This window comes from Lolium rigidum, chromosome 1 (assembly GCF_022539505.1).
Source record: "Lolium rigidum isolate FL_2022 chromosome 1, APGP_CSIRO_Lrig_0.1, whole genome shotgun sequence".
Taxonomy (NCBI): Eukaryota; Viridiplantae; Streptophyta; class Magnoliopsida; order Poales; family Poaceae; genus Lolium; species Lolium rigidum.
In genome coordinates this window covers 93990357-94003257 of record NC_061508.1, presented here as the reverse complement: position 1 = coordinate 94003257, position 12901 = coordinate 93990357, and the positions used below count along the sequence as shown (strand labels likewise).

The 12901-nt window shown below is 42.1% G+C and overlaps 2 protein-coding genes across 3 annotated transcripts; one reads left to right on the top strand and one right to left on the bottom strand.

Moving 5' to 3' along the window:
- Positions 1–4723: 4723 nt before the first annotated feature.
- On the top strand, positions 4724–7689 carry LOC124677947 (geranylgeranyl transferase type-2 subunit beta 1-like). Its single transcript, XM_047213882.1, has 9 exons — positions 4724–4847; positions 4924–5077; positions 5182–5298; positions 5910–5976; positions 6074–6222; positions 6646–6779; positions 6863–6961; positions 7084–7159; positions 7278–7689. The coding sequence occupies exons 1-9, from the start codon at positions 4785–4787 to the stop codon at positions 7376–7378; spliced, it is 960 nt and encodes a 319-aa protein (XP_047069838.1). The 5' UTR covers positions 4724–4784; the 3' UTR covers positions 7379–7689.
- Positions 7690–7836: 147 nt separating this feature from the next.
- LOC124697412 (AT-hook motif nuclear-localized protein 10-like) lies at positions 7837–11409 on the bottom strand. Of its 2 annotated transcripts, XM_047230094.1 has the most exons (6): positions 11066–11409; positions 10135–10789; positions 9917–9969; positions 8999–9130; positions 8654–8815; positions 7837–8387 (listed from the first exon to the last, which is right to left on the bottom strand). In XM_047230094.1, exons 2-6 carry the CDS (start codon positions 10679–10681, stop codon positions 8130–8132), a joined length of 1152 nt encoding a protein of 383 aa, XP_047086050.1. In that variant the 5' UTR covers positions 10682–10789; positions 11066–11409; the 3' UTR covers positions 7837–8129. The 2 variants fall into 2 exon arrangements, with proteins under 2 accessions (XP_047086050.1, XP_047085989.1); XM_047230033.1 differs by lacking the exon at positions 11066–11409 and having other exon boundaries at positions 10135–11058.
- Between the last annotated feature and the right edge of the window lie 1492 nt (positions 11410–12901).

Here is a 12901-nt window from a genome sequence, read left to right as displayed (position 1 = left end):
AATTTCAGCACATAGAGAGGTGTTTTAGTAACATGAAAATTTCTACAACCATATTTTCCTCTCTCATAATAACTTTCAGTAGCAACATGAGCAAACTCAACAATATAACTATCACATAAAGCATTCTTATCATGAGTCTCATGCATAAAATTATTACTCTCCACATAGGCATAATTAATTTTATTAGTTGTAGTGGGAGCAAATTCAACAAAGTAGCTATCATTATTATTCTCATCAAGTGTAGGAGGCATAGTATAATCACAACAAAATTTACTCTCAGCAGTAAGTGGCACCAAAAGACCACTATCATTATCATCATAAATAGGAGGCAAAGTATCATCAATGAAAATTTTCTCCTCAATGCTTGGGGGACTAAAAATATCATGAAAACCAGCTTCCCCAAGCTTAGAACTTTCTATATTATTGTCAACAATGGTGTTCAAAGCGTTCATACTAATATTACTACCAGCATGCAAAGAAGATTTCATATGTTTTTTAATTTTCGCATCAAACAATCCATGTTTTAAATCAGGAAATAGAATAAGAAGCTCACTCTTGTACATTATGCCAAACTAGTGTAAACAAGAAACAACAAGATGCAATTGCAGGATCTAAAGGAAATAGCTTTGAGCACACACACGACGGCGCCGGAAAAATACTTTACCTGGGACCGTAGTATGAGTGCCTTTTTACCTTTCCTCCCCGGCAACGGCGCCGTAAAAGTGCTTGATGTCTACGGGAGCTTCTATTCTTGTAGACAGTGTTGGGCCTCCAAGAGCAGAGGTTTGTAGAACGAGCAGCAAGTTTCCCTTAAGTGGATACCCAAGGTTTATCGAACTCGGGGAGGAAGAGGTCAAAGATATCCCTCTCATGCAACCCCGCAACCACAAAGCAAGAAGTCTCTTGTGTCCCCAACACACCTAATAGGTGCACTAGTTCGGCGAAGAGATAGTGAAATACAGGTGGTATGAATAAGTATGAGCAGTAGCAACGGTGCCGTGAAAAGTGCTTGGCGTGTAGTTGATGGTGGTGGTATTGCAGCAGTAGTAACGCAGTAAACAGTAAACAAGCAGTAGTAACTCAGCAGTAGTAACGCAAGTAGTAGTAAACAAGCAGTAGTAACTCAGCAGTATTTAGGAACAAGGCCTAGGGATTACACTTTCACTAGTGGACACTCTCAACATTGATCACATAACAGAATAGATAAATGCATACCCTACACTTTTGTTGGATGATGAACACATTGCGTAGGATTACACGAACCCTCAATGCCGGAGTTAACAAGCTCCACAATAATGCTCATGTTTAAGTAACCTTTAGTGTAAGATAGATCAATAGACTAAACCAAGTACTAGCATAGCATGCACACTGTCACCTTCATGCATATGTAGGAGGAATAGATCACATCAATATATCATAGCAATAGACCAATAGTTAACTCCATAATCTACAAGAGATCATGATCATAGCATAAACCAAGTACTAACACGGTGCACGCACTGTCACCTTTGCACACATGCAGGAGGAATAAACTACTTTAATAACAAATCACTAGAGTTGCACATAGATAAATTGTGATACAACATGCTGCAATCATAAAGAGATATAAATAAGCACCTCACTACACCATTCAACGAGTGAATAAGTATTCGTGAAATCTAGCCTAAGAGACCCACACGGTGCACACACTCGTCACCTTTACACACGTGGGACTAGGAGTCTCCGGAGATCACATAGGTAAAACTCACTTGACTAGCATAATGACATCTAGATTACAAGCATCATCATATGAATCTCAATCATGTAAGGCAGCTCATGAGATTATTGTATTGAACTACATAGGAGAGAGATGAACCACATAGCTACCGGTACAGCCCCGAGCCTCGATGGAGAACTACTCCCTCCTCATGGGAGCAGCAGCGGTGATGAAGATGGCGGTGGAGATGGCAGTGGTGTCGATGGAGAAGCCTTCCGGGGGCACTTCCCCGCTCCGGCAGGGTGCCGGAACAGAGATCCTGTCCTCCAGATCTTGGCTTCGCGATGGCGGCGGCTCTGGCAGGTTTCTGTGGGTTTCGTCAATTGGTATCGGGTTTTCTGATCCAGGGGCTTCTTATAGGCGGAGAGGCGGCGCAGGAAGGTCGAAGGGGGGCCCACACCCTAGGGGGCGCGCCCCCCCCTTGGCCGCGCCGGGGTAGGGTTTGGTGGCCCCGTGGCCCCCTCTCGACCCCTCTCGGTGTGTTCCGGATGCTTCCGGGGATTCTAAGATCTTTGGCGTTGATTTCGTCCGATTCCGAGAATATTTCGTTACTATGATTTCGAAACCAAAAACAGCAGAAAACAGAACCGGCACTTCGGCATCTTGTTAATAGGTTAGTTCCAGAAAATGCACGAATATGACATAAAGTGTGCATATAACATGTAGATAACATCAATAATGTGGCATGGAACACAAGAAATTATCGATACGTTGGAGACGTATCAGGATTCCGAGGGGATCTACCACACCTCCGCTGCCCGTTGGAACAGGGATAGGAAGGACTTCACCGACACCGTACGCGCGACCGAGTACGGAAGTGCTGCCGGATTGCACCACCGGGACGATCGACTACATCAACAACGAGATCTGATCTCGTAAGGCTTTGGATCTTCGAGGGTTAGTCTTCATACATCTCGTTGCCTCGATCTTCATAGATTAGATCTTGCTTCTTCCTAGATTGGATCTTGGTTTTTGTTCATGTTCCCGGTAGAATTTTTTTGTTTTCCATGCAACGAACCCATCAGTAGTATCAGAGCCGTGTCTATGCATAGATCTGTTGCACGAGTAGAACACAATAGATTTGTGGGCGTTGATGCTTTTGTTGTTTTTAGTCCTTCACGTTGATCATTCATCGAATCACACCTTTAACATCGTCTTGTTCATCACTTGATCTTCTTAATGCTCTATCACAATCTCTAGAGGCATACAATGTGTTCTGGTTGTTATCGCAATCTCGGGTCCACTTAACTGGTGTTTTGACCCACATGCGTCCTGCCCGTTGCACGAGTGTCTCGGCCCACCAACCCAGCTCAACTGGAGACCACGTGGACTTATAAGATGTATTGAGAACTCTTCTCCTAAATGACTATCCTCTTAGGAGAGGACACCCTCACCCTTATAAGACGATTATGATCTCCTACCACAGCCGATGCAAGACTAAACTCATTCACTTTATTGCATGCTCCAACCCGACCTTGGCCAACCATGGCTCACACATGTGATCATTATGAGTGACTTAGGGACAAATCATGAATTCTTCTCTTGTAGTCATCTTTTCAATGTATTGATCTTTCATGGCTTAACTTATAAGCTATAGCATGACTTCGTTTAAGTCCCGCGAAAAAAACGTCATTTTCTTTCATCCTTGAAACCACCATATGATCTTCAAGCATTGCCTATGAAAAGGCACTTCAAGTATGACTAAGTAAAAACATTAGTACATTGGGTTAAATACCGAAATCATACATGGTGCTCCATGCATTTTCACTAGGCCCGTCCCTAAATTCCGCCTTGTTCTTCACTATTCCTCAGAATGTACAACCTCTTACTATTAGATTTTTCACAAAAAGAAATCGATCACATTTATTTCAATCCATTATCATTCTTCGAAATGCAATGATTAAAATTATACCTTTAAATTTTATAGGGTAAGACTAGCAGAAAACCAACCTACCAGGAGGTCAGCCCTTAGTGCTTAACCACCGTTGGATTGACATGTCTCATCCGGACGAGCAGAACGTGCATACCAATTGTACCTTTCCATTGGGCCCTCTCCTCTTTTACTCTTTTATGCTTACTTTTGCTATATTTATTCTGTTTTCTACTTTTTTGCTCTATCTTTTTTTTCAAAATTTATTGAGTACATATGCACGATGTACATGGAGCGAGGTACTGTGAATATTTCTCCCACAAAAATGCTTGAAGCACACACCGAATACACGAAGTCATATTGTGGAATACATTTCACAAAAAATTGAAGTACATTGTGTGCAAATATAACAAATAGTATTTTGTAGGAAGCCAGAAGTTTACTCCACAATGTAGCCCACAACCGCCCACGTACTTCGTGGTGCAGTACATGTACGCTAACATACTAAGCACACATACACTTCAACATAGAAAAACAAAAGTACACTTCGAAGTACTAGTATACTATTTTTCTAATAAGTACTTAAAATAATTCACTGAGACCTATCAACATGGTACCTAATTTCAAATATCTTGACGCAAGCAACACAATGGTGAAGTTCATAATGTAAACGGTCGGTTTCATAGATATTTTATCTTAAATTTTGAATCTGGAAAAAAATTGTGCGACAACAAACCAATCATACTCGTGAGAAGAGATCCCCTAAACTTTAAGCTTTTTTTCCTTCCTTTCAGTTAAACTTTTAACCAGTCTTTTGTTCTTCCAATGCTGAAAATGCTTCGGTTTTCTCATTAGGACACTTATCGAACATGTCAGGTGCCACATGTGGTAAATAGAAAGTAAATAAGCCAATCTTTTTTTTTCTTCTAACGAATTCGATAATATTGTACCCATGAGTCTGTAGTTTTGTGGCCCAATCATATCTTGTTATTCCATGGCCAGATTCTAGCCCTGCACGCTCCAAACGGCCCATCTCTATATCCCGTTCGGCCCGGCCTCCGGACTTCCCCGATCCCACCACGCGAACCCGCGGCGGAGCAGAGCAGAGCAGAGCAGCCGTCGACGGAGCAGCACGGATCAAGCGAGGAGGAGGAAGCCATGGGGGAGCAGGGGGAGCTGGCCGCGGACCAGCACGTCCGCTACATCGTCACAGCGGAGAAGGTACGCAACCGCCCGCCCGGACGCGAACCGTCTCCGGCGACCACTCATCCGTGCCCCTCGCGCCGTTTTGCCGCAGAAGAAGGACTCCTTCGAGTCGCTGGTGATGGAGCACCTCCGTGCTAGCGGCGCGTACTGGGGGCTCACCACGCTCGACCTCCTCCACAAGCTCCACGCCGTCGACTCCGCCGAGGTCGTCGACTGGATCATGTCGTGCTACCACCCGGAATCTGGTACCGCCACAGCCGGACAAATCTCCCGTTTTCCTCACTAGGCTCCTCGAAAGATTGGTTCTTGAATGATTCGGTTTGTGTGTTCTCGGGATGTGGCTGTGCAGGTGGATTCGGGGGCAACGTGGGGCACGACCCGCATGTCCTCTACACGCTCAGCGCCGTGCAGGTCCTCTGCCTCTTCGATCGGCTCGATGTTCTTGATGTGGAAAAAGTTGCTGACTGTATCCTTCTCAAGTTCTTGAGTGAGCTTCATGCTGCAGCAGTAGTTCTGCAAATGTTAAATTGCCAGTGTCCTAATTAACGTTTACAGCCAATCTCTCATCTTGTTTTCCGAGCTGCTTGATTTCCCTGAATACTAAAATTTTGCTAGTAAGAAAGCTGAAACATTGTGATGCATTTACATTTCCTTTTCTTTCAGCAGCCCAGGAGAGAATATTGCTTCTTGAAATATGGATGGCTTTATAGAGTTATGTTAAATCTGCAGCTTAGATCTCGCATCCACGGATTTCCTCCGTAACTGCAGCATGTCAAAATTTTAGTCTACTGCTCCATCCAGAATACAACACCATGTAAGATAGTGCTTGCTGGATGATCGATCTTGTGTGGCTGTGCCACAGTAAAATTTGGGAACATTAATTCACTGCGGTACCCAGTTCTAGGTATTTGGTTATCTTCCGGTCTTAACTTAAATTGCATGCTATATGTCATGAAATAAAAGATTATTTATATTGTAAGTTTCTGCAGCCCCTTAATTGTCTAAATGAATTGATGTAGCCGCATTCTGAGCTCAAAGCCGGGTATCCTGTTAGTTTTCCTATCTAAATTGCAACAGATGTTACTGGACTTCAGAATGAGGATGGATCATTTTCTGGTGATATGTGGGGAGAAGTTGACACTAGGTAAAACCCTTAACTATTTCTTCCGAGTTCCTATGTGTTCTATTTGAATGCCGCTTATATGTGAGATACTGATACAAACTTAATATATATCTTGTAGGTTCTCGTATATTTCCATATGCACGTTGTCATTACTGCATCGTCTGCACAAAATTAATGTGGATAAGGCTGTAGAGTATATTGTTAGCTGTAAAAACTTGGACGGAGGATTTGGAGCTATGCCAGGAGGGGAGTCTCATGCTGGGCAGAGTATGTTTTGTGTAGATTTTTCTCTTAAATCATACTGTTAGGGTACCAGAGTAGAACTGGAATTTAATCGAGTGTTCTAGTATTATACCTTATCAGATCATGTAAGATCTTCTATCTGTAATTCAATTCATATTGTGACAGAAGAAGAGGCATAGAATTGCTAATTCTTGGTTGCATTGTCGGCTTGACAAACATTTCCTTCTGAAAAATACAAGATATCTACAATTGTAGCCTAACAATATAGAGTAATTATTACTGCGGCACTTCAATATTTCATCGCATCATCTACTATTGTAGCCTCAAAATACAAGATAGCTATTCCTATGATGAACTGAAATCTACGTTTGCTCGCAAGATTATTTCCTTATTCTTGTTATATCTCTTCAAGCTGTCAGATAACCTGAAAGCATATACTTCATGCAGTATTCTGTTGTGTTGGTGCTCTCGCAATCACCGGCTCCTTGCATCACATTGATAGAGACCTCCTTGGATGGTGGCTTTGTGAGCGCCAGTGTAGAGACGGAGGGCTCAATGGGCGACCTGAGAAACTTGCCGATGTGAGATTTACTTTTCTTTTCTCAGATTATGCGCCTTTGCATTTCGAACTGTACCATATAACTAGTTGAACTGCTCGCAATAGGTGTGCTACTCATGGTGGGTGTTGTCAAGCTTGATAATGATTGATAGAGTGCACTGGATTGACAAGGAAAAACTTGCAAAATTTATACTGAACTGTCAGGTAACTGCTCGTGATTCTTGCCCTGAAATTTTGATAAGTATGTATCCATCAACTATAAGATATTCTTTTAATCCCCTGTTAACTAGAAGGTCATATACTGCATAAATCGTATTCATTATCAGGATAAGGAAAATGGTGGAATTTCAGATAGACCGGATAATGCGGTAGACATCTACCACACATACTTTGGAGTTGCAGGTATTTACATTTTTCCCCTCGGTATGGTATTTTATTATACGGATCTTGTAGTATGGTACTTGAACAATTCGAAGCCATATAAACTCCTTGCTGAATTAGTGTAGCATCTTGCAAGCAGGGCTTTCATTGATGGAGTACCCTGGAGTGAAGCCTATGGATCCTGCCTATGCACTGCCGTTGGATGTTGTCAACCGAATTTTCTTGAGCAAACAGCAGTAAATTACATGCATGAGATCTGCTCGACAGAATGACCGTTGAATGTTGATGATTCATTCCTGACCTCATGTATACCCGAAAATTTGGACACTTGGCTCTGTAAAAGAGTGTAATGTTCAATGGTGTAGAATCTACTTCAAATTCTGTCAACAGTCTCTTGTTGGAATTGTATTTGTTACGAACATGTCTTAGTTGACTGCACACCTTTTACTAACTTAAGTTGCAATTTAAATGTAGCTGAAGACAATGGTTGACATACTTTGTAAGAATATTTTGCTCCAGCACCTGCCAGTTTTGATAGACTTCTTACGATACATTTTTGGTCAAATTCTTGTATTGCTTGGGCAACTGTGCGTTGAATTCTCGGAGATTCTGGTCACTAAACTATGTGCTTCGGTAAAACCAGGCATGTGAGACAGCGAGACAACTTTTGCAGGGCATACATGGAAAATACATAACAATTGACTGAACATAAGAACATTATTATTCTGATAGCTCCTCATAGGGTCACATTATCATATCTAAATACATCATCTCAAGACAACAACAAACAATTACCTGATGTAGAAATTCAAACTGAAACGACCTACACAACAGCTGCAGTTACCATTTACCAGCTACAATGCAACATAATTAAACTTCTGATTTATACTACATAAGAGCTAGTTAGACAGAAGTGACATTTCTACTTCCTGCTAGCAAGGCAGTTCCCTGACAGTCTATCGCAGTCTGAATTTGGTCAAGGATGCTCAGTTCATTTCCAGGACATGCTGGACAAGATAGGTGGTTGGTTATTGTTGGTAGAGGCATAGCCTTGATGTCGCGGGCTCGTGGTGCCACCTGACGATTCGCTCAATGTACCTCTTGACGGGGGGCTGTTGGCCCCCATCCCAGTGCTTGGAATGTTGCCCCCCATCCCAGTGCCCGGAACGATCTTCAATGGTACGGGTTCAGAATGAACCTGCTGCTTTGGCTGTTTTTTCCCCTCAGGATCAAAGCTTCCTATTACTATCTGCAGACACGAGTAAAGCTGGTAAGTGACATGACTGTTTTGCATGCTGTTAGAGCATCCCGTGCAATTAAAGCTTTTCCTTAGGACATGAAAAATGTTGTGATGATGTCAAAACTAATTGACATCAAACCATGTCCAGAACGAAACTGTAGTTTGATTACTGAGTGTAAACGTTGCAGTGCAAATCAAAACCCATGAATGAAATTTCTACAGCTGAGATGTTTCTAATGACGAGCTTGGGATTGCTGCAGGGTAGAAAATAATACCTGGATTGGAGAAGCAGCTATGAGAAGTCCTGCGACCCCACCACCCAAGAGACGACCATCAGGACCAGCCAATGATACACTGAGCCCTCCAGTTCGGGTACGCTGGCCTCCAATGTCCTTTACAAAGATCGACCCAGAGAGTGACAATATCTCAAATCGGCCCTGTCGAGCAAACAAAAAGTAATCAGCATTTGCAATCGGTTATTGGTATCACGTAACTTTGCAGGAATTCGCACCACTAATTATACCATCTTAGGTGCTTTATTATTAGCATCCCACGATAAGGTATCTATTTCAGAGTGGTTGCCTTCTACTCTATTAGCTTCCACTAGTTAAAATACAAACCTCATATGTTACAGTTCCACCTGATGTACCAGTTTGGCGAAGCGTTACATTTGATATGGTGCCATTTGCTGAAAGAACGCAAACTGCACGAGTTCCATTCTGAGAAAATGACATAATCTTTCCTGACACATCCTGAAAAGTGAAGAGTTCAATGTTTTCTCCGTTAATTAAAGGAAAACATTGTTCATACTTTCAGAACTCGCTTCCTTAACACTTTCTAGAAGAATATGATGGAGCATCCAAGTTAATTAAAGAGGTAAACTGGAGTGTGGCATTTTGTAGCTCGAGCTACATGGAGCTCGTTTTTTCAAAAATTGGAAAATAGCATTTAATAGTTTCAAGAAGTGAAGAGTTCAATGTGTTCTCCATTAATTAAAGGAAATCATTGTTCATACTTTCAGAACTCGCTTCCTTAACACTTTCTAGAAGAATATGATGGAGCATCCAAGTTAATTAAAGAGACCTAAACTGTGTGTATATAGCATCAATTAGAAATAAAATATTTTGGTCAAATTATAAATGTCCTAAAGCACAACATGAAAACCAGGCCAGAGTAACATTGGCTTAATGCAGACTGAATTTTGTGCTCTTTGACCAGGTAAAAGTAATTTGATATAATTATCATAAGAGGTCCTAGAGAAATGTTACTAAAGGTCGATTGAGATTTACAGGGTAAAAATGGGAGGATAAAATAGAAAAACTGCACATGGCCAGGAGGGGACTTTGTGCCAAAGCATTATGACGCACTCAGAATAACCATCAGCGATATATCATAGAAAGGTATCTAAATGCAACATGATAAGCTTAACAGGTTTAAATTAGTTCATGCTTCAAACAGTCTCCGGCAAACTTGAATCATATAAGTTATTCCTTCAAACAACAAAATGAAAATATTGACAAGTTCAAATGTTATTATACCTCTCCAGCTTGAACTGTAATAACATGAGGTGTGAATCCAACTCCTGGCGGCCCTGCAAAATAGGTTGAAATTAGGGGAAACTCAACAAAGGTTAAGTCAATAGACATTCATTTCTCATTAATTAACATGGTCAAAACTAAAAAAACATGAAACCAAGACACTCCAAATAAAACAAAATGTAGTGACGCAGAATATTGATAGGGAATCGAGATGTTACCGGCAACACTCATGCGGGGCTTCTTGTTGGTAGATCCTTTAGGCCGGCCGCGTTTCTTCCCTCCGTCCGGCGGCGACGCAGATGGCACGAAGTTCGCCGGTAGGGTGGGCGAGAACGGCCCAGAAGCACCCTGAGCATCCTGTGGCCCAACTGTCGATCCAGGAGCCGTCGGCACAGTCACCAGTGCGAGCGACATGGGCGCGTCGGGCCCGTACTTCCTCGGCCGCCCGCGCTTCTTCTTCCCCAATGGTTCGCCCATGCCCGGCAGCGTCGCCACGCCATTGCCTCCAGCGGCGACGGCGGTGGGCATGTTAGAGCGGGGCGCCGCAGCAACCGGTTGCGGTTGGTAACCGGGCGGCGCGGCCGCAGAGCTCACCGGGGCGAAAACAGGGGTGCCGTCGGCGGTGTACGCCATGCGCACGCTCTGCATGGCAGCCGAAGATGGCGGTGCTGCCGGTGCCGGCGCCGGCGCCGGCGCTGGTTGGCTCTTCGGCAAGCCGAAGAGATCCCTTCCCGCCATTAGCCCTTGCTCGGACCTCACCTCCATGGCTGGCAGCAACCGATTCTTGGACGAAAGCACGAAACGCTGCGATTTTTACACCGCAAACTAGAGCTCACGAACGCTCAAGCGAGGTTAGGACGATGGATTAGGAAGCTGCAAAAACCCATAAACCCATCGCTAGTCAAAGATGAGATCCTTCTTGCGAGTTTTACAGCTGAAGAAATTACTCCCAAGAAACTGAAAAGGGGAGCGGTAAAATCTTAGAAAAGAGAAAGAACAAGCTTAAGTGGGCAAAGAAATGGCAGATCCCCTTCTTTCCCCCGGATTTAAAGATGAAATAAACCACAACAGATTTGGAGCTCAACAGTTGCAGCAAAAGGAAACGAAATATCTGAGTGAAAACAGAAAAGAAAATAAAAAGAAGCACACTTGCACACTCCTCTGTCCTAAAATGGAGACATCACGAGCTCACTCCAGCGCTACAGAAGGAGAAGATCAGAAGAGGAGCAAAGAACAAATTGAGGGATTTCCAGGCTACCCAGCTCCCATAATTTCCTGTCTACAGCCTCCACTATATCCCCTTTTTTTCCACCTCTTCTCCAGTTCACACGCACTCTTTCTTCTTTTTCCTAATTAACAAAAAGGATTAACTTTTTTCTGTCAGGGGAAGAAAAATAGGCAGCTGGTAAGTAAAGCACGCTGAAAATGCCTCGGGGGGAAATATATAATTGCTGCTGTAGCAGATAAGAAGGAGAGGGGGAAGTAGTAGATGGATCATGGATTGATGCAGGTGAGTATCTGATCTGACCCCCATGAATATGTGGTATTTGCTTTGAGATCCTCCTGTCTGCTTTTGGCCTCACTTGCCTAGGCTACTACCTCTGCTCTTTTCCACTGTGGCCACTTGGCCTATTTTCCCACCAATGCACCAAGTTGGCATGCACAGTCCAAGACTATGAGCACGTTTTTGTTTGACCAGATTGGCACGAGGAATCTTGATTTTTCAATGTTTTTGTTTTCTGATTTTTAATGGAATTCTGTATTCCGTTCTGTCGGTGAATGTTGGATTTAAATTATGCGTTTGTGATGTTTACTGTTAAATTGTGTCAATTTTGTGATAAAGTATTGTTATCGTGCAAAAAAAAAGTAGAGTTATGATTGCATTTATCGCCCAGTTTGTCAATTTGCTTGAGACAAATACATCGTAACACCCAAAACATCAACATTTTTTATGAAACTACACCTGACCTTCCACTGCAAAGTTTGTTTTTTTTTTCTCTTTTAACAATGTATGGTAGTACTTGTTGAAAACTCTAGCGTGTTTGTTTTATAAACTTAAAGGGCTACAAATAGGTTGGCAGTGGCATCCGCATCCCGCAAACACCAAATTAAAGCAAAATGAATTATGGAATAATATCAAAATTAAAGCATGATTAACGAAAACTTTCGCCCGCATCCGCTTCATCCCTCACCACTTGCCAGCCCAGCTATAAAAGATGATGTGGATTTTTTGTAGTCTGAACTAACAGAACTAATAAAGCTTTTCACATTCTATATTCTTATGTTGACTAACTAGCAAATTGCATGCGTCTTCACGGCTTTTTTCTCTCTGCTTGCTTCATTCAATTTTCGATTATGCATTTCCATTTGATATCATATTTGGTCCACTCGCTTGTAAATAAATGATTTCCTTAAAATCATGCATTCTCAAACTTTGATTGTTAGTATATAAAGAAGTATTTGAATTGGTTCAAAATACTACTATTATTATTCTCCCTCCATCTCAAAAAGGATGTCACGAACTTTTCTAAATTTGGATGTATCTATACACTAAATCACGTCTAAATTTAATTAAATTTAGATAAATCCGTGGTATTTTTTTTTTGATAGAGGAAGTATTATCATTAAAAACTTTTGTAGCTTTGTAAGTTATAATTTTGTACTCCATTTGATCCAAATTATGTGTCACATATTTGTTCAGGAGTTTTGGTGCTTGTAACCATTTTCAAAGCTATCAATCCATGAAGTATTACTTATAGAAAAAGTCCAACTTGACAACCAAAAGAAGACATTCGACCAAATTTAGTTTTACATCGACCGGTTGGTCAAATACAAGCTTGATAGCTCTCTCCACTTACGATAACTTGAGCCTAAACCAAATTGCAGTTGGCTACAACATTTGTTTTGTTCTCTCTATTTGCTTCTTGTTGCGATGGGTGATTGGTGGGCACATTGATTTGGACGGTGAGAAATCGATGTGCACCA